General features: G+C 51.9%; 1 protein-coding gene across 1 annotated transcript in view; it reads right to left on the bottom strand.

The window, feature by feature from the left end:
- Positions 1 to 13,727: 13,727 nt before the first annotated feature.
- The window catches only part of zfpm1 (zinc finger protein, FOG family member 1), a 28,647-nt gene continuing 15,902 nt past the window's right edge, over positions 13,728 to 26,472 (bottom strand). The window contains exons 2-6 of the mRNA XM_067235130.1: positions 19,235 to 19,337; positions 18,894 to 19,121; positions 16,802 to 17,041; positions 16,303 to 16,545; positions 13,728 to 16,204 (exon numbers count right to left, since the gene is read on the bottom strand). Coding sequence (XP_067091231.1) covers positions 13,728 to 16,204; positions 16,303 to 16,545; positions 16,802 to 17,041; positions 18,894 to 19,121; positions 19,235 to 19,337 — 3,291 coding nt within the window. The remainder of the gene's footprint in view (positions 16,205 to 16,302; positions 16,546 to 16,801; positions 17,042 to 18,893; positions 19,122 to 19,234; positions 19,338 to 26,472) is intronic.

The following is a 26,472-nucleotide window of genomic DNA, read 5'->3' as shown; positions in this document are numbered from 1 at the left end:
TGCTTAAGATAACCATGGAAACAGGAGAATCGTCATCACAGGTCCCAACAGGGATAATGTTGACGCCCGCATTCATCAAACCTTCCTCTTCCTCCTCCTGATCTTCCTCATCCTCCTCTTGCCCTTCCTCCTCCTCCATCCTCCTCCTCCTCTTCCTTCAGCCTCCTCCTTCAGCCTCCTCCTTCAGCCTCCTCCTCCTCCTTCAGCCTCCTCCTCCTTCAGCCTCCTCCTCCTCCTCCTTCAACATCCTCCTTCAGCCTCCTCCTTCAGAGCGGATGAAGCGTGCCACCGTGGCGTGCAGCTATTGTACTGATCCCACCGTAACACCATGCGGCCACCATGCTGCCAGGATGTATTATTCATGGCTGTTGATGCATCTTTACACAGACCTCCACACATATCCACTGAGAACAGATACCGACCAATGTGCAGGGATGGAGGGATGGGATGGAGGGGTCTGAAGAAAAAAGGAAGGATGGATGGCTGGAGAAGGAGGGGTGCAAAAAGAAATGGAGGGACGGGGGGATGGAGGTACAGAGGGAGAGAGGGATTGGGAAGGAGGGGTCTGAAGAGAAGGAGTCTTGAGGGGCAACAACAAACAAACAGTAATGCGGTGAGATGGAGGACTGGGCGGAATGAGGGAGGAAGGGGTTGAGTCACAAGTTCACTTAGAGTTCACTGCAGGTTCCATTTCTGGTATTGGGCAGGTGACTGTTCTGTGGATACAAGAACCTGAAAACTAACTGTCTTCTGTTGACATGTCCATCCTTCACTTCCTGGTCTAAGAAGGAAATTACACATCATCAACGTGGTCCTATGCCGCACTAAGATGCAGTGCTGAAGATGTTCTGACAGCCTCGCTGAAGAGAGAGGGGATGATTGCAGTCCTTAAGTGGGGGGCTGATGGGAGAAGTGGAAGCGGGAGACAAGCTCTGTGTAGGGGGGGGGGAGACAAAGGAGGTTTCCGCCGGTCATAGCCTTTCTGCAAGGTTTACTGGCTAATGGACTTACAGAGAAAAAGACAAGGCAGAGAAGTGTTTGTGTGTTTGAGTGTTTGAGTGTTGTCAGGTTTCAAAACGCTTCCAGTTTCCAGTCTTTCTTCAAGCAGGTCTTCCAGCATGTCCACAAGCCCAGCTCACCGCTCTCCTAGCGGGCGCGTGCCAGGCGGAAGACAGATGGTAGAGGGAGGGCGCTGGCACGACGCATTGTCCGGCCTCTCACCAGCCTCACAGATTGATGTTTAGTTACCCTGTAATTAAATTACGGCAAAAAAACCCGGCAGTAGATTATATGGGTCATGTGCAATTTCCCCTGAAATGCCCATGTGGACTGGAGCTTGAGGGAGCTGAGGGTGAGGGGCGTCCAAGCGGGGATGAAGATGATAAACGCTCCGCTTCACGCTTCACGCCAAGCCTAACTGCTCACGTCGCTGACACCTCTGTATGGAGTCATCACCGGCTACGCTCGGAGCTGAGGCCGTCGACGAGTCGTGAAAGAGACGTAGTGAAGACCTTGACAGATCGAGAGAGAGAGAAAGAGAGAGAGCAAGACAGATGGATAGAGAGAGAGACAGAGAGAGAGAGAGAGAGAGAGAGAGAGATAGAGAGAGAGAGAGAGAGAGAGAGAGAGAGAGAGAGAGAGAGAGAGAGAGAGAGAGAGAGACAGACAGACAGAGAGAGAGAGAGAGAGATAGAGAAAGTTGGCAAGATAATAGCCTTAATGATGGTCGGCGGGTGCTCTGGTCTGAGAAGGAAGGAAGAGATGGACAGGGGTAGAAGTTAGGAAGAGGGAGGGAAAGAATACAAATAAACGTCATTGGTCTGTAAAAAATGTCTGATGTAGGTCATCCAAAATAGTACACAGAACATCTTTTACTGTTATGAATCATATCATATCAAATCAAATGTATTTGTATAGCCCTTTTTACAAGCAATATCACAGAGGGCTTCACATACGCCCATAGAACTGCCCCTCAGTCAACCTCAACCCTCAAGGGAGACAAGGAAAAACTCTCAGAAAAACTCATTAGAGGAGAAAAAATTGAAGAAACCTTGGGAGGAGCAATTCAGTGAGGGATCCCCTCCTCCAGAGACGGTTGGTGAATTAATTGATTTAATTTATGAAGAGCCGTTCCTTCCTATAGGCGACATAGGCAGCCGCCTAGGGCAATTTCCCAAGTGCATCCATTTAAATGATCCCTCCCGATGTCCTTGAGTTTCAAACACACTACCAGCAGAGGGCGCGAACCGCGGCACGTCATATGTCCGTTTTGTGGTTGGCGCCCCAGGGGGGGGGGGGGGGGGAACCACAAAGCGGACATATGAAGGAGGGGGGGGGGGGTGTAGGTAAACCTTGCCTTGGGCACCAAATGTGCTAGGACCGGCACTGCATTTATGTATGTGTGTGGCAGAGTATGAAACGTAAATAATATCTCCCACACAGCAATTAGCTCTAAAACTTCTGTCCTATGACAAATAAGTGAGAGAGAGAGATCATTTTTGATCTAGAGTTGAGCATCATTGGAGCTTGAATTTTTCAACATGACTTTTATACCACATAAATGAGTGCGGGTCAAGGGTAGTTCTCCATATCTCACTTCAATACAGTAGGACACAGGTCAACATTGAATTTTAAGCCATTATAATCAGGGCATTTCCAAATGCTGCAACAATGTTGTAACATACAAGCCTCTGCAAGTTTCTTGCATTTGAAATGTTGTCTTGAAACACAGACTGCGCCTGTGGAATTAAACGTAGTACTGTCTTCTAAGTACAGACCATTCCTCTGCACTTACCATCGTGATTCTGTTAGAAGTGCACTCAGTCATTGATCATCTGCTGCACTTACTATGCACTTTATGTTGTCAAGTATGCAAACCATTTTGGGTTGCAAGGGGTTTGTATGTCTTTTTATTTCCCGCTTTTTTCCGGTATGGTTTCGATGTTACAAAAAAATCCTTCCAGATGCTCTTGTTTCTTTTCAGTCTCTGTGTTCTCTCCCCCTCAAGTATTTCTCAGCCATCGCTCAAAATAAGAGCGGAGGCCAGCAGCGTTTTGGTTAAGGAGGTGGAAGGCCTGTATTGATCTGGGTATTGAGTAGCGAGGGCTGAAAAGACAGGAACAAAGGCTGCACTGAAGAGCACTGGAACCCCCCTGGCTGGCTGGATGGTGGGCAGACTAGCTGGCTGGCTGACTGGTTGACTTGTTTGCTGGTTGGCTGGCTGACTGTTCAAATGATTATATGGCAGACTAGCTGGCTGGCTGACTGATTGACTTGTTTGCTGGTTGGCTGGCTGACTGGTCAAATGATTATATGGCAGACTAGCTGGCTGGCTGACTGGTTGACTTGTTTGCTGGCTGGCAGCGGACTGGATAGCTGGCTGGATGGCTGGACAAAAGGTCATCTCTCTGACACTGTCTCTTTCCCCCTCTCTCTCTCATCCTATCTACTGCCGTTCATCTCTTTCCGTTTTTCCGAGCGTTCCTTCAGTGAAGGTGGTGTGTGGAAGGAGGAGGAAGAGAGTAAAAATGCTGTTGTCTAAAGAGGGGCGCTGTGGTGGTGGAAGGTGGGGGGGGGGAGGCTCTATAAAGGGGGGCTCTTTAGTTCAAGGCATCAACAAGCAGAAGAGACAACACTCTCCTGGGACAAAAACACACAAGGGAACACTGACGGAGACACTCCATCTGCCTTTCCCAACCACCCCCCCTCTCTCACATCACATGCACGCGTGTGATGTGGACGCTTTTTTCGTCCTCGTTGAGGGATGAGGCAGATGGTAAAAGCGGTCAACTGTGACGGACAGGGTGGTGGGCCAATAGCAGCGTCCGACAGGGGAGGTGAGGCGTGACCAAGTCTGAAGGCTGAACCGACTTGTCGTCTCGACAAACCAGCCATGACAGTCATCCACATGGGACCTAACCTCACTGTGCGGTAGTCCTGCTCACATGGTCACGTGTGGCATTGAAGCAGTGACAGCAGCACCTCAGAGCTCCTCTTGGGTTCTTCTGCCAGACATCAGGGACCATGGTGGTTGGACTTCATCTTCTTGGCGTTCGAGAATGTAGGCTACTGTCAACGGTGCAAAAGGTGAAAGTAGGCAACAGCCCCCCTCTCCTTGCTGTTCACTTCATTGTAACTGGTTTATGGGGTCCATTTTTTTCATTTGAATGTGCATAAATCGCATATTGTTCCTTTACTGCTCTACTCATGTAGCCTGACGTTGTCATACTCATAATTCTAGTCAGAATATGAGTCTGATACCGCTCCGTTGGGCTGTGAGTATGGGGCGTGTTTCAGCCGAACCCAGAAATAAAATGCCTCTTTGCTCAATTGGATAGACCTACAACCAATCAGAGCAACGTAGTATGTTGTTTGTTGAAAATTCAACCCAAGCGCTCTTTGGTGACGTGGTTGATTACGTTACTGTTGATCATCTGTCCATCATCGTATAAAGTCCGAACATAAAGTCCTGATTGGTCCGAACAGCTCTTGTTCGGACATAGTTTTTCCCCAAACGAGCGACCCCAGACCCAACTTCCCGACCAAATGTTTTTGTGGGCGGGGCAGAGTTCGGCTGGCACCCAGGCTACTACTCATGCTAACTCTCCTCTTCAGACAGTAGTTACTGAACCAAACAAGCTCTGCTTGACTGGAACAATGCAGGCCACAGGGAGCTCTTCACGTAGGGCTGCATCTCAACCATGCAGATGCCCCAGGCTAATCCACACCTGTGCAGCGACGCGCCGCTGTGAATCCATCTCAAAGAGAAGAAAGAAAGAGATGAGAAGCCGAAAACACACGTGGTCCCGGCGCATGCAGTGACAGAGGGAATAATGCATGCTCAAAGCTGGAGCAGGGGAGGGAGGGGTGAGGGGTGGAGGGGTGAGGGAGGGAGGGAGGGGTGAGGGAGGGAGGGGTGAGGGGTGAGGGAGGGAGGGGTGAGGTGTGGAGGGGTGAGGGGTGAGGGGTGAGGGAGGGGTGAGGGAGGGGTTGGGGTGAGGGGTGGAGGGGTGAGGGAGGGAGGGAGGGGTGAGGGGTGGAGGGGTGAGGGAGGGAGGGGTGAGGGGTGAGGGAGGGAGGGGGTGAGGGGTGGAGGGGTGAGGGAGGGTGGGAGGGGTGAGGGAGGGAGGGAGGGGTGAGGGGTGGAGGGGTGAGGTAGGGAGGGAGGGAGGGGTGAGGGAGCGAGGGGTGAGGGAGGGAGGGAGGGGTGAGGGTCAGTTCAACGGCTCACACGAGCGACCCCTCCCCCCTCCCCCAGGGACCTATACTGTACACACCAGAACCGATTGTCTTTCATGAACACACACCCATATGTGGACAAACAGACGTGGCACACAGAAAGAATGGGCGGGGGGGGAGAGGACCGCAGAGAGGAGGAGAGCGGAGAGCCTGGGTGCCTCCACCTCCCCCCGCATTCTCTACATGGCCTTCACCCAACAGTTAATGAAAAAGGTTTGTTATCTTCTGTAGGATTCTCTCCCCTCCTCCCTGCTCTGCTGCCATCCTAATTAGAAAGACCGTGCCCACGTCCTCCCAAATGTTCGGCGGAAAAAGGCGAGCGAGATATGAGCCTTGATTGCGGCCTAATTAACACATCATCTTCCTGCAACGAGATGGAAGAGGAGGAAGAGGAGAAGAATGTCTCCTTCAGTGGAACAGCAGCAGTTTAATGAGAAGAATCTCAACCATGCTCAGAAAACCTTTTGGCACTGAAGGATTTTGTGGAGGGATTCTTCAGCATGATGGCTGTTTCCTCGTTAAACGAAGGAACTTTTCAGAGAGTAAACTGTTGATGGTTGGGCGGATTCCACTTCACACATGATATAAAAAGTACAATTTGTTTGCTTACTGTTAACTGTACGTGGTACATTTTCTCTGTTTCCTGAGTCCACTTTAAGATAGAGTGTTTAAAGAGAAGCCTGAACTGAGATGCTTGGTGATGGTGAGAAACACACACACACACACATTATATAGTCCTCCTCAAATATGGGCTCCTCAAATCCTTTGAATTATCACCCACAGAGTGTGTGTGATAATTGGTGTCACCAAGACATGGTGTCACCATGTCTGTGTGTCATGTGTGTGTGTCACACACATACTGTGTGTGTCAGAGTCCTCTCAGTTACTGACAACAGAAAGTCAATAATGTGACCAGTTTTAGCTGTTTGGTGATTGCAGTGACGGAGGGAGGGAGTCTCGAGTCCTCACTGCGTTTGCTTGGGATTGTAAATGTAATGAACTCATTCCATGTGTCCTTCTTCTCTTCTCCCCTGTGTAGTGCAGCACAGCGCAGCGCAGCACAGTGCAGCACAGCGCAGTGCAGCACAGTGCAGCACAGTGCATCGCAGAACAGCACACACAGACAGGAGTATGAAACAGCACAAGCTCAAAACAGTATAGGATCTTCGAATCCTTTCAATTATCACACGCACACACAAGCATACAGACACACCCCTTTGCATCAGCAGGCAGCAGGGACCATGGCAACGAGCGCCCCCCCCCCCCCACCCCCCTAAACTGATATGATGAACCTCTTACCAACCAAACTATCCGGTGGTCTGTCCGTCAGTGCTGCCATGGCAACAGTGGGTGTGTCCAGCAGACTGCCATGTCCCACACTTGGCTGGAGGTCCTTCTCCCACAGTACCAACTTCACTATGTAGTTTCAGGTATGTATGCCCATTTATTGATCCCTCTTAAACCCTTCAGCTAGTTCATTCACTTTAAATGTTTTATGTGAATGTAAGTACAGCGATCATAACATAACATTAGACTGTTCCCTAGATTCCAGTCCAATGTTTCTAAAAAACAATGTATGCATGTGCATGCTCACTGCATTTCATGGGCTCTATAATCACACTGTGCACGATGACAATAGAGTTGAATCTAATCTAAAAATTGGAACGAGGAAACTATATCTACAGGAAAACAGACATGGAGAGACATGTGCACACACACACACACACAAACACACACACAGCATAGTGCTACACGTGCTGTGGTTCTGGGCAATCATGTTCCAATCATGAGAGTCTCAACCAAGCTGGTGTTGCTACGTGCACCAGACGCATGGATATGGAAACAGTCAACTTTGGCCCCTTGCTCTGCAGTTGCCAGTTGCCATGGAGAAAATGAGTGAGTAAGTTACTATTTAAGCACCAGGACATCGATCTGTCCCTCCTCCAGAACTGTCAATGGTGACAAACGCTGTGTAGTTAACACACACAACCCCCCCACACACACACGCCCCCCAAACACACTCCCACACCAGACACACACACCCCACACACACACGCCCCCCAAACACACTTCCACACCAGACACACACACCCCACACACACACGCCCCCCAAACACAGTTCCACACCAGACACACACACCCCACACACACGCCCCCCAAACACACTTCCACACCAGACACACACACCCCACACACACACGCCCCCCAAACACACTTCCACACCAGACACACACACCCCACACACACACACGCCCCCCAAACACACTCCCACACCAGACACACACACCCCACACACACACGCCCCCCAAACACAGTTCCACACCAGACACACACACCCCACACACACGCCCCCCAAACACACTTCCACACCAGACACACACACCCCACACAGACAAACTTATTGTAAAGACCTGTTAAAAGTGTTCCTGCCAGGCCTCTCGCCCACAGCCCACAGTTTCAACAGACAGTTTAGGTGACCTCTAATTGCTGCATCATCTAAAAGAAACACCGGTAGCTACACTTACGGGGTTGGGCTTAACGAGGCTTGCACTAACGAGGCTGGCCTTAACAAGGTCTGCACTAATGAGCCCATCACTGTCAGTCAGTCGGGAGATTGTTATATAATTTACATATGCTATACCCTGGTTAAGATTCGGAATGTTTGCAGTAATGCTGGTTAAGATGCTGTACCCGTTGTTAAGATAATGTGTGCATGTAAGATAAAAAAGTATTACGCAACATGAAACAGTCCATGCAATACGATGAGTGGTCCTCCTTCCACCCCCCCCCCCCTCAAATCCGTCCATCCCCCCTCCCCTCCACCCTTTCCAGCCCACCCGCCTCCACCCCCCCCCCTCCACCCCCCCCCCCCCCCCCCCCCCAGGGATGTGTCTGGGCTATTTTGGTGCTCCATCCTGGTTCATTAGACAAACATTCTCCTGCAGCAATTTCTTGGCCGTGTGTGTGTGTGTGTTTGCAACCATTAGAGGTTAATAGGAGCATGCCCCGGGGGGGGGGGGGGGGGGGGGGGGGCTGGGGGTGGACAAGGGTCTGGAAAGGCGTGATGACACATACAGACACTCCGGTCTATCTAGTCTATGACAGAGATGCAGTTTAGTGTTTCCAGCTTCTACTTTGAGGCAAATACCAAACTAGAAGAATAAAACACTTTCTACACAGATACATGTCTTCTGATTCTCTGTGACAAGAGTGAGAGAAAAATAGAGGGAGGGAAAGAGAGGGAGGGAGGGAGACGAAAGGCATGGGATAATGGTTGGATGCTTAATCAATGTAGCTGTCAATGTGTGTGTGTGTGTGTGTGTGTCTTGCCTTCTGCAGGGGGTGATAGAGTACCACCTTGTTTGAGTGATGTCTGATGTCCTGCTGTCTCAGCAAGGCTAACAAGACACTGTGGGTCCTTACACAGACAGGCAGACCTCGGGATGAGTCACCCAGCAGGGCCTCCACTGCACCTCATTACACACACACACACACACGCACACACACGCACACACACACACACACACGCACACACACGCACACACACACACACACACACACACACAGTCGCTTTCCATACCGGCAACTCCAACTGACTCTTAAAACACATGCACAAACATACCTACGTGCATGGACACAACACAAACCTATGGACAAACACACACTTTCTCCAAGGCTGAACCTGAAAGGCTAGCGGGAGAAGTCTTGGTTCCTGACTGTTTTAATGATGGAGTCAAAACGGACAACCACCTTCCACTTTCAAGCAACTGACTTTCATTTCTTGAGTTTGATGTAGAGAATTTGCACATACGTTTAGTAACAACACATAGCTAACTACATAGATATGTTACACAGTGGCGGCTGCTGATCTTTCAAAGAGGGGAAGCTCATTTTCGGCCTACATCCTAAAAATGTTTCATTTATTTGGCTATTCATTGGCTAGTTCACCACTACGACACTAGCCGAGCCTACTGAATGAATGAATGAACGAACGATCTAACAAAACAATATTAATCAAGGAGGAAATGTGGAAATTAGGTTAAACTGAAACAAGGAACGTGGTGTATAATTGTATGAAATGTATGATGAAAATTGGTAAGCAATTTCGCCAAGCAAATACCAAGAGATAGGTTGCTGCAGCTTCGGTGACTTTTTGTAGTACAACATTACTGTCAATCAAAAGGAGATGCAGTCTTTCGACAGACCCTCCAATCATCACGCGGAAGCCCAGCGTCCAGGCCAGCCCACTCCTCCATTCACCCCCAGAGACGCTGAGCGTCCAGGGCGGGACATAATCTCAGCATTCATCCAATGACCGTATAGTTTCGAAGCACTGAAAAAAACTGTTCAAAGCAGCCCCATTGAAGTCCATGGAAGCTGAGCTTCCACAGGGAAATGCACTGTGACGCTACGGGAATGTATGAGAAGGAAATCAGTCAGTCGACTTGCTAATATATGTAGCTGATTCTGAAAGAACTCGTCTTCGATATGAACGTGTTCTAACGCATTTAAAATGTTAACACAACAGTAAATATTTGACATTTAATTTTTGGAAATTTTAGGGGACGCTGAGCTTCCCTTGCAGTCTTAAAGAAATCGCCACTGGTGTTACAGTATATTTCACTCCTAACCACAGATATCTGATATATCAAACTCAGTCAAATGTCTGGACAGACGATAGAAGGAATGGTTATCACCATGGCAATAGTCCCAGTGACAGCTGGATGAGTGGTTATCCCCATGGCAATAGTCCCAGTGACAGCTGGATGAGTGGTTATCCCCATGGCAATAGTCCCAGTGACAGCTGGATGAGTGGTTATCACCATGGCAATAGTCCCAGTGACAGCTGGATGAGTGGTTATCACCATGGCAATAGTCCCAGTGACAGCTGGATGAGTGGTTATCACCATGGCAATAGTCCCAGTGACAGCTGGATGAGTGGTTATCACCATGGCAATAGTCCCAGTGACAGCTGGATGAGTGGTTATCACCATGGCAATAGTCCCAGTGACAGCTGGATGAGTGGTTATCACCATGGCAATAGTCCCAGTGACAGCTGGATGAGTGGTTATCCCCATGGCAATAGTCCCAGTGACAGCTGGATGAGTGGTTATCACCATGGCAATAGTCCCAGTGACAGCTGGATGAGTGGTTATCACCATGGCAATAGTCCCAGTGACAGCTGGATGAGTGGTTATCACCATGGCAATAGTCCCAGTGACAGCTGGATGAGTGGTTATCACCATGGCAATAGTCCCAGTGACAGCTGGATGAGTGGTTATCACCATGGCAATAGTCCCAGTGACAGCTGGATGAGTGGTTATCCCCATGGCAATAGTCCCAGTGACAGCTGGATGAGTGGTTATCACCATGGCAATAGTCCCAGTGACAGCTGGATGAGTGGTTATCACCATGGCAATAGTCCCAGTGACAGCTGGATGAGTGGTTGTGTGTGGTTACAGCAGAGAATCCAGGTGGGTCCATCTCTGACCTAGATGGGCCACTTCTCTGTGCCTCCGGCATTGTCTGATTGCTAAGAATCAGTCAACAATATAAAGCAATCAGCCCAGTGAGAGGTCTGTCTGAGGAGCTCTCAGTCTGCTCTCCTGGCATCTTTAAACTGTTCAGCAAGATGTTTTCAAGGAAAAACTGATAACTGGAAGAATAAATACCACATAGGGTAAATCCTTACCAAAGAGGCCTGCGTTCAAAAATCAAGGCATGATACCTTTAAAACTTTCAGCAAACCATTTCAATATGTTGATCACATCCTGGCAGTGCGAGCATTTTCTTCATTCCCCTGCACGTAGAGCTCTTAATGATGAGATAGAAAATACTCTCCAAACAAAAAGGGGCACATTCCACAACCTTAGAAACATAAATAATAGAGATAAAAGGCATGACTAGCAGGATGTTAGACTTGACTAAGCGCAGCCTTGGAAGATCCTTTCTTGAAAAGACAGCCAGCATGACTTTAGTCTGAGAGGGGAAAAAACATGTCGATTTCCTTGATTCTCATTTGATGATTCATCCGCGGCTTCTTAAGGGACGTTGGCTTCTACATTCGCAGAAAAACACACTTGAAACTTCTACATGAAAAGAGAAATGATTTACGAGTGACCTCCATTCAGTCAAGCAGACGTTAATGGAGTCAGGATGGAGGGAGAGAGAGAGGAGAGGTGGAGCGGATGGAAGAGAGTGAGCGATTGAGAGAGAGGAGAGGTGGCATTTCTGTTGTGTGGGCCGAGGTGTAGTGGAAGGAAGGAAGGAAGGAAGGAAGGAGGGAGGGAGGGAGGGAGGGAGGGAGGGAGGGAGGGAGGGAAGGAAGGAAGGAAGGAAGGAAGGAAGGAAGGAAGGAAGGAGGGAGGGAAGGAAGGAAGGAAGGAAGGAGGGAAGGAAGGAGGGAGGGAAGTAAGGGTGAACAGAAAGACCAGTGTCTCACACTCTTATTGAATGTCTCTCAGGATCTTTATTTCCCATGCATAGTGTGTAGTGGAACTTGGAAAACAATCTAAGTCAAATAAAAGAAAGGACATGAAACAAAATTAGAAAGAAAAGCTTGACATTCATTAGGACTTCTCCATCATGAACATTTGTAATCATTCACAACATGTTTGGATTTAACTTTAGTTCATAATGTGATCAAATCGATCAACTCCTTCAAAAGGGTTAGGGTTAGAATTTGGATGTGGAAAAGTGCTGTAAAAACATAAATACAGTACAAAAAAGTTTTTGAAACAAACACATTCAGCACATTAAGTACAACACAGTGCAATACAAATCACACATTTGTGACTGGTTGAATATGCACTCTTCCCCTGTTCAATCTGGGAGGAGCGATGTTGTAAACACTGTCAACTGTTACAGCAAAGGTCAAATTCTGACAACAAAGCAAAACACTCCTCCAACACAACTTCCACTTCTGGGTTTCCAGTCATGGGAACAGTAAGATAAGTGTGTGTGTGTGTGTGTGTTGGTGGGTGTGTGTACTGTATTGTGTGTGTAAGTATGTGTGCTTACTGTGTTTGCATGAGTGTGTTCTGCATGTGTGTATCCTGCATGTGTGTCCTGCGTGTGCGTGTGTATTTATGTCTTTTGTAGCCCAAAGAAACCAGGAACAGGATCTAGCAAACCCCTGAAGCCCAAATCAGCCCCTAGTCAGAGGATACGATAGGTCTGGAAAGGTAAAACCAATATGGCTCCACACTGCCCCCTATTGAGATAAACGTTAATAATCTCTCTCTCTCGAGTCACCTCTGGGCTTCATGTCTATGGGACTACGGTGTCAGGGGTCAGGGTCAAGCTAAAGAAGGGAGCTTTCTTTCTGGACCAGAAACGTTTAAAGCACAAGTAGAAGACGGGACTGATCTGGAAAAATGCTAATCAATGAATACAGGAGGTTCGAACCAAACCAACACATTCAAACAACAGGATGAGGAAATGAGGAAAACTAGGTTTCAGTGTAGTCCCAGTGATTACTGTGAAAGATATTACATATCTACACTTACAAAATACACTTCAGCACACCAATATTGAACGGTTCCTTCAAACAGTATGAAAAATATACAAATAAAAAATACAAATATTTTCAGACACTAGGTAGGTAGTTTTCTGTTGACATGAAATCAGAGGACTCAAAGATAAATATTTCACATTTCCTCCTCTTGCATTCAAGACAAGTTTTGTTTTTGGAAAAGATCCATTTTTAGCAAATATCCCAACCTACCGGTGGTCTGATATTCGGAACCTTGTGATATCCATTTTCTTCAACAACCCAAAAAATCTTCAGCTTTTTTTCTAGCTTGAGAGCCAGTGTTTCCAACCAAAGTCTAAAGAATATCATTTGGAGACGTCATACATATGAACAATATGAACACGATCATTAAAACAGGAAAGGGGAGCGACGGTGAGGTCCAGCAGAGGGCTTAGAGAGAGCCATGCTCCCTCTCGCAGGTGTGTTAGGCTCAGGAAGCCAAACAGGAAATCACTAGCAGGAAACAGCAAGCAGGAAATGCTTTCAACAATCATCATCAAAAACAAAGACCCCGGTGAGATAAACAATTTGATCAATATCGCATGTCGGAGGAAGGGGGACAAGGTGTGTGTAAGGGGAGAGGGGGTTTCGAGGAGGAGCGGGGTGGACTCTACAGCCAAGTTGAGCAACATTCTTTGAACTTTTGGGGAGGACGGTGAAATTCGAGGACTGGAGGTGTGGTCTCACGCCTGTGCAGGTAGGTAGTTAAGTAGCTAGTTAAGTAGGTATATGAGTGGCATATTCATCTTAGGTGTAATACACACTTTTTGACCCATAAAAGGAGTAATAATAAGAATAATTTACCATGGTAACAAAACCAGGGGAGCCCAGGTAAGGGGTTCAAAGTCAGGTGAGTAACAGTCAGTCACATATCCATTCACAGTCCACAGGGGAAACCAGTCTGACATAGGGAGATGACAGGGTAGGTAGGACGCGAGATGGGGAGATCATCGGTTCATTTCACATGCTCTGCGCTGTGGGAGGAGCAGTAGTACTTTTTATGGGCGATGAAGGTGGAGAGGCTGCTGAATTTGATGTTGCAGAGGCGACAGAAGCGGGAGTTCCCGTTCTGCAGGGGGGAGACCAGCGCAGGCTTGGGGGGGAGGGAGGGAGGGGGCGCCGGGTGGGGGTGGGCAAGAACCACCTTGTCAAGCAGGAGAGACACCCCCACCTCTCTCAGGGCCTCAGGCACGGGTGACACAGTTAGAGAGAGCGCTCTGGCAGGGGAAACAGCCAGAGGGGGGGCCGTGGAGGGGGAGATGCCCCCCCCAACGTGAGGCCCCACGGGGCTACCGTTCACCTGGGGGGAGGAGGGGGAGGCGGTGTCCCGCCTCACCTGTCCGTTGACGCTGTCCCGGCTGGGCTTGGGCCCCAGCTTGGGATAGGCGGTGGAGATGGGGGGGGGCGCGTCCCGGGGGCTGAGGTTTGGGCTGGAGCTGGGAGTGGCAGCCTGGGAGTCAGGGTGGGGCGAGGGTAGGACCAGGCTGTGGGCACTGCGGAGGTGCTCCACCAGGTCGCAGGTCACCGCCTGGCTGGGTGGGCAGTAGGGGCACACCCCCGGGGGCGACCCCTGGCTCACCCTGGCCCCCGGGGTGCCATGGGGGGACGTGGCCTCGGAGCGGGGCAGAGCGGGGGCCTGTGGGCTGGGCGAGGTGCCCTCGGGGTGGTCCAGGGCCCGGGTGTGGGGCGAGGTGGACACGGGCCTGTGGAGGCGCTGCAGGGTCTCTAGGGTGTGGGGTTGCAGGGTGGTGGCGGGGCAGTAGTAGGTCTTGTGGGCCAGGTAGTTCTCGATGCTGTTGAAGCTGATGCTGCACGCCGTGCACTTGTGGTAGTCGGAAAGGGGCAGGGCCGGCAGGCTGCCCCCCCGCGGGGCCTCGCGGAGACGCGGCCTCTTACTCAGGTCGATAGGGCCGTCGCCCTCGGGGCTGGAGCTACGGGAGGACAGGGCCCGGCCGGGAACGGGGCCGGGGGCCTCCAGGGGCCGGCCCTCCTGTTGGAGGGCCAGGCTGAGGGCTACAGCGGTGGGGGCCGTGACGGGGGCCAGGGCCTTGCTCCTCGCCATGTGGATCTCATACATCTTCATCCTCTTGCGCGTCCGGATCGGCTGAGGCAGGAAGGCGGTGCCGGGGGCGATGGCCTTGGCCGGGTGGTTGGCTCTGTGATTGGACGGGTCGTGGCGGGAAGCGCAGTAGAATCGCTTGTGGACCATGTAGTTGTCGTGGCGACTGAAGTGGATGTTGCAGGCCTGGCAGAAGGTCCTGGTCGGGTCGTTGTCCGCGTCCCCCCCCCCGGGGCTCTGACTGCCCTCGCTGGCCTGGCCCCCCTCCCCCTCAGAAGACGAGGAGCCCCCCTCCTTCCCGCCCGCAGGCTCGGCCTTCACCTCCCCGACCACGGTGCTCCCTGGAGCGGGATCCGAGCCCGAGGGGGAGACGGACGCCACGCGGCTGGCCGCCCCTGCTCCTCCCTGGGGCGACGAGGAGGCTCTGTGGGCCCCCGAGGGCACTGGAGCCTGGGGGTCGTCTCTTCCAGAGCCTGGGGCAGGGCAAGGGGCTGTGCCTGGGGCTGGGGTTGAGGCTGGGGCCGGGGCTGGACCTGGGGCAGAGGAGTCTATCTGCTGGTGTCTGCTGGAACAGTAGAGCCTCTTGTGAACGTAGAAGTTGTTGATGTTGTTGAAGGTGATGTCGCACTCGAAGCAGGTGGCCCCCTTGTGGGGGGGTGCGGGGGCAGCCGTGGTGCCCGCTGGGTAGAAGGCGGGCGGCGGGTTGGGCGTGACGGCCTGGCCCTGTTTTAGACGGCTGTGGACCATCTCCGACATCTTGGCGAGGATCTCCGAGGCCTGCGGCAAGATGGCCGCCTCGGTGCTGAACAGGTACTGGGGCAGGAAGACGGCGCCGCCTGGCAACACTGGCCCCGCCCCCGGGTGGGCGGGGCTTGAGCCGGGGGTGGGGCTAGCAGGCTCGGCCTTAACGGCCACCGCGGGGGGGCTTCTGGGCGGGGTCGAGGTTTGAGACGTCGGTGCCGCGTGCTCCCGGCTCCTCCCCTCCCATGCCTCCTCCTTCTCCTCCCTCTCCTCCGCCTCTCCCTGCTCCTGCACCTCCATCCCAGGCGCCTCCGCCTCCGTCTCCGAGTCGGGCTCCTCCTTGATCTGCAGGCGACCCGGGGGCTCCGGGGGGCTGTGCCCCCGGGGGGTGGCGGAGCTCCCGTCGGCCCCCGGGCTGGACGAGTCTGGTCGGGGGACGCAGGCCGGGGGCTCCCGGTCCTGGGGCCGCTCGGCGGAGGAAGGGTCGCCCTGGCGCGGGGTGGGGCTTCTCTCGGCCGGGACGCGCACCTCCAGGTGGGTGCGCACGTGCTGGTGGAGCTGGGCGGGGCTGTCTGCGTTGTGGCCGCACACCTGGCACTTCAGGACCACTCCTGAGTCTCCGGGACTGAGACCTTCCAACACACACACACACACAGCATGAGCACAGGCTAAAGCAGAGGAGAGGACACCAGCCCAGCCCAGGCCAGAGCAGACATGAGGAGGCGTGTACCTGGGGCCAGAGGCAGCTTGGGCAGGCCCGGCCCGGGTGAGTAGACCTCGCTGCGGGAGCCGGGCTGGCAGACCATGTGGCAGGTGACCAGGTGACTGTAGAGGATGTCCCTGGTGGTGGAGATGAAGCCACAGCCGTGACACACGCCGTTCAGGCCGTCCGTGTGGACCTTCAGGTGACGCTCGCAGTTCGCCTTGGTGGTGAAGGCTGACAGGCACACCAGGCAGATGAACGGCCGCTCACCTGGAGACAGAGAGGGAGAGAGAGAGAGGGAGAGAGAGAGAGGGAGAGAGAGAGGGAGAGAGAGACAGGGAGAGAGAGAGAGACAGGGAGAGAGAGAGAGAGAGAGGGAGAGAGAGAGAGAGAGAGAGAGAGAGACAGGGAGAGAGAGAAGGATGAGAATGAGAATAACCATCCCAGCTGGAAGCCACAGTAGGTCATCCAGCCATCCCTGGGAGCTCCCTGCCATCAGGGCTGCGTGTCTCTCTGCTCCCCTCACCGCTGTGCGTGCGCATGTGGATCTCCAGCGAGCTGGCGCTGGGGCAGCTCTTGTTGCATTGTGGGAAGGGGCAGAGGCGCTCGTTGGGGTAGGTCTCCTTGGTCTTGTCTTGGGGCGGGGACTGCGACGCAGTGGGCGTGGCCGGCTTCTGCCGGCTGGCGCAGTAGTACATGAGATGAGCCTGCAAGTTCCTCTCACTCCGGTACCAGATACCACAGTCCTTACAGGGGAAGATGTCCTCTGAACCAATCACAGACAAGGACACCAAGGTCAAGGAATCAATCAACCAATCACAGTATCCACCCTCAAAAGAACTTTCTGTTTTGAGCTTGAAGAGGTGTAGCAGGATTTTCTTTATTGGTTTGTGTTGGTGTGCCAGGTGTGTATTTGAATGTTTCAATTAGGTTGGACACATTTATTTAAAAAACTATGTCCACCACATAATTACCAACACACACACACACACACACACACACACACACACACACACACACACACACACACACACACACACCAAATGGCTTCAACATAATAGCTTTAATTAGGTTGGGAATATGCAATATTTGATACATTTCTACCTATGTTGCAGTCCTCCCCTACACACATGCACACATCAACACACCCACACCCACACCTCTCTGGACTCTTTCTAATACCTAGAACGAACTCTGTGCATCACATCAACTTCCTCCAGGGTCGCCAAGGCAACCAGGGTGTAGAGGTTGCGGCAGCGGGCGTGAAGGTAATCGAGCTGATCTGGTGTCGGTGCCTCGTGTTAACCGGGCTATTCTTGATAACGTCCAATAATTACCCATGCTCCCCAGCGAGCGAGCGAGCGAGCGAGCGAGGTGCGGCGTGGCAGGAAGGAAACGAGGAGACGTCTGATCATGTTTAACTCCTCTGCCTGATCTGAGGTGATTAATCACACTTTAATCACCTTGACAAGCAGATGACCTGTCTCACTGCTCCCTGTTTCAACACTCCCTGTCTCACCACTGCTTGTCTCACTGCTCTCTGCCTCACCTCTCCCTGTCTCACCTCTCCCTGTCTCACCACTGCCTGTCTCACCACTGCCTGTCTCACCGCTCTCTGCCTCACCTCTCCCTGTCTCACCTCTCCCTGTCTCACCACTGCCTGTCTCACCGCTCTCTGCCTCACCTCTCCCTGTTTCACCTCTCCCTGTCTCACCACTCCCTGTCTCACCACTCCCTGTCTCACCACTCTCTGTCTCACTGCTCCCCGTCTCACCGCTCCCCATCTCACCTCTCGCCGTCTCACCACTGCCTGTCTCACCGCTCTCTGCCTCACCTCTCCCTGTTTCACCGCTCCCCGTCTCACTGCTCCCTGTCTCACCTCTCCCTGTCTCACCACTCCCTCTCTCACCACTCCCTGTCTCACCTCTCTCTGTCTCACCTCTCCCTGTCTCACCGCTCCCTGTCTCACCACTCCCTGTCTCACCGCTCCGTCTCACTGCTCTCTGTCTCACCACTCCCTGTCTCACCTTTCCCTGTCTCACCTTTCCCTGTCTCACCACTCCCTGTCTCACCTCTCCCTGTCTCACCATTCCCTGTCTCACCATTCCCTGTCTCACCATTCTCTGTCTCACTGCTCTGTCTCACCATTCCCTGTCTCACCATTCCCTGTCTCACTGCTCTGTCTCACCGCTCCCTGTCTCACCGCCCCCTGTCTCACCGATCTCTCTGTCTCACTGCTCCCTGTCTCACCGCTCCCTGTCTCACCACTCCGTCTCACCACTCCCTGTCTCACCTCTACCTGTCTCACCTCTCCCTGTCTCACTGATACTGTCTCCCCGTCTCATCTCGGGAGAGAGCAAAAGGCTCCCCTTGGTACCTCCAGAGCCTGCAGCTACACCTAGTGGTGCACGGCGGTATTACAAGACCAAGAGAGCCACATGCCGCTGCCAACCCTTAAAGCTGTGAGCACCAAGAAGCATCTGCTGTTTATGGTAACAGTAAACAGCCTCAAGGACACACACACACACTCATGCACACACACGCACACAAAACAAAGAGAGCCACATACAAAGACAGTGTGGGAGGGAAAGAAGAGAAGAGACAGATGGTTAACTCACTGTTGACAACGGCTGTAGCCAAGATGGCGGCCATGCCAGCCTGCTGGGGGAGGAGCTGGATGTCAGGGCGCAGGGCTGCTGGGTAGGGGGACTCCTCTTTCACCAAGGCATTGTGGGTAGTGAGGCTGATTGGGGGGGACTGGAGGTCCATGCTAGACAGTGACAGCTCAGCCAATAGGGAATCACCTGCTGAAATCTCCCTGCTCACCTTACAAAACAGTTGCTCACCTGCAGACACACACACACACATAGAAAATAAGTGTGAGTTTGTGTGCACAGAATTGTTCTGTGTAATTGTGTGTGTTAGATGCTTGTGTGTGCGAGACTGTGTGTGTGAATACCCTGTTTGTAGATAGTGCAGTTGGCTTCACTGGTGTCAGAGGTCAGAGGAACTCTACTCAGCCAGCAGTCAGCATCTTCACACACCAGAGTTAGTCTGGAGCTCTGTACACACACACACACACACACACACACACACACGCACACACAAACACACACACACACACACACACGGAGAGAGAGAGATACACAGTCAGATTTACGCTGGCAGCACATTTGACAGCACGTAAAGAAACAAGTGGAATTGGAGACTGATAGAGAGTTGGATAAAAGAAAAGAGAGCGACCCCAGTGCAGAGGGAAAAAAGGGAGTCAGATGGCTGAGCTGTGAGGGAGTCGGGCTAGTAATCTGAAGGTTGCCAGTTCGATTCCCAGCTGTGCCAAATGACGTTGTGTCCTTGGGCAAGGCACTTCACCCTACTTGCCTCGGGGGGACTGTCCCTGTACTTACTGTAAGTCGCTCTGGATAAGAGCGTCTGCTAAATGACTAAATGTAAATGTAATGTAAAGGAGGAGTGGGATAGAGAGAAAGAAGGAGGTCTGGCGAGGTAAAGGTGCTGCCGTTCAGTCAGACACCTTGTCAGGGTCATTTCTGAACACCACAGCGATGTGTGTGTTTGTACACTGGCGGGCGTGCATGTGTGCGAGCACGCACATGTACATATGATAGTGTTTCTCCGGCAATAAAAGACATGAAAAGGACTCTCCCACACACACACACACGCGCTGCGCAGCGCACACACACACAAACGCACACACACCTGTGCCGTTGCCAGCACAAACTTGTCTTTGTTCAGTTGGGACAGAGCGAGCATTCCATCTATCCATCACTCCCACAGGCCTCTCCTTACACACACACACATTCCTGCTTAGTATACGTCTCTACCAGATCTCACAAAGTGTGGATTCTAAATCAAATACACGATTAAAACACCCTACACTACGGCACGAGAACACATATGCTTCCTGATTGGGTCCTTCAGTTCGACGTAGACTGAAACCCAGAGATGTGTCGCTGGTGTGGAGCCCAGATGGGGAGCGGAGGACCTGCAGTACCGCTCTCTCCCCTACAGGTGGCAGCCTTCAGCTGTCCAGGTGGGACTGACTGGTGCCTGTTCAGGCTCTCCTCAGACACAGATCAGCTCATCTCAGGTCCAGGAACATATCTAGACCTGGACCAGGAGACAGGGTTGACCAGGAGGAAACAGCAGGCACCTAAACCCTGGAAGAGAACCGGGAGATACTAGAGAGAGTGGAGGTGTGTGTGTGTGTGTGTGTCTAGGTTGGTGACACCAGACTGGACAGTGCGGAGGTTTCTCTGTTATAGCCTGAAGACTGCTGGATTGTATTTCATGGAGCAGTGATCTAGAGATAGGCAGATTCTTTGGTTTTAATTTGTAACTCTATGCTGGAGCCTACTCAGTTGTAAATGCTGCTAATTTGTTTCAGACTAATTCATCACAACGACTGCTTTGGAATTCCCAATTACACACACACATTCACACACACACACACACACACACAGTAATAGTGGGATCTAAAGCAGCTGTAATGTCTTGGCTTCCGTGTGTTCAATGAAATAAATAACAGGAACGGATGAAACAGGATGTTACTGAGCACAACTTCCTGTCCTCTTCCTGAAAGAGAACAAGGGAGGTAGAAGAGAAGGCGACAACTGTCTCTCTCTCTCTCCTTCCCTCGCCCTGTCAGCCCCCCCTCCCCCCGCTCACCAGAGTGGTCTCCCCAGGACCCAGGCGCGTTAAGAGAGCGCTAAGCCCCTCAGTCAGTACGTCTTTGAGGCAGCGTCTAAGCTCCCTCGCCCGGACCCTGGGCCCTCATGAATATTAACCAGCCCCCCGCCCAGCTTTAATCTGCTGATCCCACACTGCTGCTGCCACCACGATAGGGAATCTAATTATTTGGTCTGATATTAACCGTTACCCCCCCCCCCCCCCCCCCCCACATCACACAAACCATCCAACCCCTCACCAAAGACACTTTACACATGCACGCACACACACACACACACACACACTAAGCATGCCCCTCACCTCAACCCCCCCCCCCCCCCCCAACGCAGCCCTCAACGCCCTCTCCTTATCACGCCTGAGAACGCCTTCCTCCGCTACTGATAAAACTTGAATGCAAATGATGCCTGGCTGATTTCATTCCTTCGTTCGTTCACTCTGCAGCCTCTTCTCCTTCACTGGCAAAATTAATATGAAATTATCTCTCCCTCTCTCTCCCTATCTCTCTCTCCCTCTCTCCCTCCCTCTCTCCCCCTGTCTCTCCATCTGTCTCCCTCTCCCTCCCTCTCTCCCCCTGTCTCTCCCTGTCTCTCTCTCCCTCTCTCTCTCCCTATCTCTCCCTGTCTCTCCATCTGTCTCCCTCTCCCTCCCTCTCTCCCCCTGTCTCTCCCTATCTCTCTCTCTCCCTCTCTCTCTCCCTATCTCTCCCTGTCTCTCCATCTGTCTCCCTCTCCCTCCCTCTCTCCCCTGTCTCTCCCTGTCTCTCTCTCTCCCTCTCTCTCTACCTATCTCTCCCTGTCTCTCCATCTGTCTCCTCTCCCTCCCTCTCTCCCCCTGTCTCTCCCTGTCTCTCTCTCTCCCTCTCTCTCTCTCCCTATCTCTCCCTGTCTCTCCATCTGTCTCCCTCTCCCTCCCTCTCTCCCCCTGTCTCTCCCTATCTCTCTCTCTCCCTCTCTCTCTCCCTATCTCTCCCTGTCTCTCCATCTGTCTCCCTCTCCCTCCCTCTCTCCCCCTGTCTCTCCCTGTCTCTCTCTCTCCCTCTCTCTCTCCCTATCTCTCCCTGTCTCTCCATCTGTCTCCCTCTCCCTCCCTCTCTCCCCCTGTCTCTCCCTGTCTCTCTCTCCCCCTGTCTCTATGGGGAGGGTTGACCCTTCATGAACCGAACCCCAGTCTAACCTCATCACAGATCAATTCTGTTCTATATACACACTTCAATTAAACAGAGGGCAATAAGAAAACCTCCCTCCCTCCCAACCCACTTCTCTACAGAGTCTTTTATTACACTACAGTTGTCTGCACTTGGGACCGTTACTGCACCTACCTTTCCATGACCTGATCAGGGTTATGTAGGGCCTTCATGGTACAGTGGTTCATGTATCTCTACTCAAGGCAGAGATATTTGCATAACTGTGTTCCACCAGTAAAGGAAAAGTCATGACAGTTACCGTCATTGGAGCAGAAACAGAAAGGTGTGTTTATGTACATCCACATTTACAAATTTCCCCATAGTGGGACGAATAAAGGTATATCTTATCTTATGACAAGAAATGACAATGCATGTTATTCAAGTAGACATAAGTCACTGTAACTCAACTTCCTATTAACTTTGCGCAATTTTGGGGAAGCCTTGCACCTCCCAATCCCTCCCTCCCCTCCAGGATTCCTAATCACACTCTTCCTCCACCTCTCCCTCAGTCCCATTCCTCCCTCCCTCTCTCATTCCTCCCCCTCTATCTGCCCTTCTCTCTATCTCTACCCAACAGGAAATGGTTTCTGTCCCAAACGGGGGTCGGGGGGGGGGGAGGGCAGGGGGGTCGGAAAGGGGGGTGGAAGGGGGGTGGAAGGGGCTCACTGTCCCAAACAAAGAGGTCACTGTGTGAATCCTCCAAAAACACAGAGAAGAAAAGAAAAGGAGAGATAAACATCAAAAAGCTACTCTCATCCGCCTCGCTCACACACACATTCTCCCTCTCGCTCTCTCTCTCTCTCTCTCTCTCTCTCTCTCCACGCGCACAGCATTCTCAGACAAACAAAGTATTCAATAACACATTCTCATACACGCACTCGCTCCAAACTCCATGGCGCACAGTACTCTAATGCTACACTTTCACACAATAACACATGAACGCACAGGCGCATACACACAGACACACACACACACACACACACCTGGTCTGGTCCACACACAGTATGTGCTATCAGCCTGTACCTCCAAGAAAAGAGAGCTGGGTCTGATGAGCTGCATGCAAATGACATGTAAAAATATAAAACGGCGATACTTAAAACGGAGGAGAGATAAGAGATTGGAAAACGAAGCACTCTAGGATAGCAGGCTCCTGAACCGGCGCAGATGAGGCTCAGAGATACATGGAGGTTGTCCCTCGCTCCTCTCCTCTTCCAGAAGGCACCGGAGATGACAGGAATATGCTGATACCAGTCAGTCACTGTTGAGGTTGAGTGACGAGAGCGAACACCACTACCACCCTGACCCCCCCCCCTCCCCCCCTCCCCGCGCACACACACACACACACACTCTCCTCTCCTGTCCGCCTCATCGCTCCATCTCTCCCTCTATCCTCATATTTCCTCTCGGTTTCTTTTCCCTGTTGTGGGTTTGAGTCTTTGTGCTGGGCGTGGACAGATGGGGCTAATGGCGTCCACAGACACAGCTGCTCCCTCTCTCCCTCATCTCTCCCTTTCTCCTCTTCCCTCCCGTTTATCTTTCTCCATCTCTCCCTCTTTCTCCAGGTCGCCGTCGATCTCACTTTGGACCACCTCTCTCCTTCTCTGTGTCTCTCTCCATGTCTTTCCATCCCTCTTCCTCTCTCTGACAGAGCAAGCACCATATATAAAGTAGGAAAGAGAGAGGATGGGGGGGGGTGGTGGTGAGAAAGTGAAGGGAGGAGTGAGAGAGAGGGGAGTGAGAGAACCATGAAAAACAGAGCGGGATAGAGAGTGAAGAGAGTGACAGGTTGATCACCTTCGCTCGTCCTTCCAAAGGTGAAAGAAAGAGAGAGAGCTAGAAAGAGAGAGAGAGAGAGGAGGGGGGGGGAGAGTGAAAGAGCAGGAGAAGAAGAGTCTCCCAAAAGTGGGTCTGAAAGCCGTGGGTGGCGCTGCTTATCTGGAGAGTTCTCCTGGAGAGATTATTGGGGGATTAGTGCGAACGCTTGTTTCTAAAACATGATGAAAAGACGCAGCGCGCGTGATAACGCTTTGAACTCCACACTCCTTCCAGGATCAGGCCTTCGGGCGCCATTTCCGCGAAAGACAGGAGGGGGGAGGGGGGGTGACGAGCGGAGGAGGTGTTGCAGGCGGGGAGGAGAGGGGGGGGGAGGGGGAGGAGGAGCAGGGGAAGCGGGGGGGGGGGGTGGATCGGGGAAGGAGAGGAGTGGGGAACAAAGCAGGAGACGAGAGGTGGATGAATTGTGAGGAGGGGGAGGTGGAGAGAATGGAGAGGGGGATAAGGGGAGGAGAGGGGGATGAGGGGGTTGAGGGAGGAGAGGAGGATGAGCAGTGGAATTGAGGGACGGGGGGAGAATAATCAACAGTTTGCTCAATAACAGGACATAAAAGTCCACCTACCAGCTCCACATATTACAGGGCTAGGCTACCTGTGTTCTTCCTCTTTTATCCTCAGAGGTAGAAGTTTACCTCAAATATACTCACTTCTACAATCCAGCAACTCTAGGCAATGGTTCCATTATTAAAATGCCCTCCAATGAGAGGAGAGATAAGATCTCAGATAATGTGTTTGATCCAATCAGAAAGCAGGGACCCACCTCTGTGCTCATCGGTTGCCATGGGGAACCAGGCAGAGGAGGGCCTGCTGTTTACTCAACCAAACCGCTGTCAGGAATGATCTGGAGCTCAATCACATGATCTGCAAACATTATTATACTCCGTACAAAAGTCCAACATGCCTATCTGCTAGAATATATTTAAATAGATAAATGGTTTCACGCCTGTTTCTCGAGAGATGCAAAATTATTTCCATAGGGCCCAGCACTTATCTAATTAGACTTAATCAGACTTACCTTCATCTCTATCTCTCTGTCTGTCTGTCTGTCTGTCTCAGTCACACACATACACACATTTCACAGCAACAACAATGCACATAACACACCAGAAGACATGACTAAACTTCATGAAGGTTGTTGAGGATTAAAAGCTCTTTGTGGGAGATGCATTAGGTGCATATGCGGAGATGTGTGTTTGAAGAAGAGAGAGAAAAATAAAGATATACAGGGTCTATATACACATATATACAGAGAGAGGGGGAGAGAGAGGTGGAGAGAGAGAGAGGGGGGGAAAGAGAGAGATGGAGAGAGAGAGAGAGAGAGAGAGAGAGAGAGGAGTAGAGAGAGAGAGAGAGAGAGGGAGAGAAGGAGTGCGAGTGTTTTCGTGTGTGTGTTGAATATGAGCTTGTCAGGATGTGTTGCCGGCTAGATCCAGTCTTGAACTGATAGCTTATCAGACCAAGCCAAATACACACCCCGTTAGCTCGGGGGGGGCACATTGGGCAGGGCAAGGCAGCCCCTGGTTGGCAGGGACACTGGGTGGGCGGTGCCAACATCAGACCAACTGAGGGGAGCAGTGCATATGACCCCAGAGATGCCAACACTACTGTCATATAGAGCAAAACTGGCACAAGGGCTGGCATGAGGTAATAGATGTGCTCATTACACGATGGATGCCGATGAAACAGCCAATGAGCTGACAGGCGGCCTTTGAAGTAGCCAATGAGATGACTGGCTGCCCCTGAAGTAGCCAATGAGCTGCCAGGCCGCCCATGAAGTAGCCAATGGTAAGACTGAGGACAGATGGAGATGTACTGTACTGGGGACAACCTTGACCCCCAGTGACCCTGGGTGGGGGAGAGAGGGGGAGGGAGGGGGGAGGATGTGGAGTGACAAGGGGAGACACAGGAGGAATGTGAGATTAAACCCACTTATCTCCCCCTGATAGTGAAGACCAGTCTCCCCACTCCTTCAACTCACTGATAGCAGAGAGAAAGAGAGAGAGAGGGAGGAGAGAGACAGAGAGAGAGTGAGACAGAGAGACACTCAGAGAGAGAGAGGACTACGACATAGAGAGTTTTGGATGGTAGAGACACAGAAGAGAGAGACACAGGGCGAGACCAGTGAAGGGGCGTCCTAAAAAAGTACACTTGTGTCTTCCGGAGCAAGCACTAGTGTGGAAGAGAGGAGGAGGGAAGGGAGGAGAGGAGAGGAGAGAAGGGAGGAGAGCAGACAAGAGTGAAACAGAACAGGGTGAACGGCGGAAGGGAGGCGGAGAACAAGAGAGACGAGAGGCGTGTGTGTGAGTGTGTGTGAGTGAGTGTGTGTGCGAGCGAGCGTGCACTCAGAATCTCCAATGATAAAAGGAAGGGAATCTTAGAAATGAGAGGCTATCATGTGGGAATCAATCATTGGGGTTTGCTATCCAGGGAGATGGCGCCGTGCACAGATAACAGACAGGAGGACGTCTGGGAAG

Source organism: Osmerus mordax, chromosome 4 (genome assembly GCF_038355195.1).
Source record: "Osmerus mordax isolate fOsmMor3 chromosome 4, fOsmMor3.pri, whole genome shotgun sequence".
Lineage (NCBI taxonomy): Eukaryota > Metazoa > Chordata > Actinopteri > Osmeriformes > Osmeridae > Osmerus > Osmerus mordax.
This window is presented reverse-complemented; position numbering and strand designations above follow the sequence as displayed.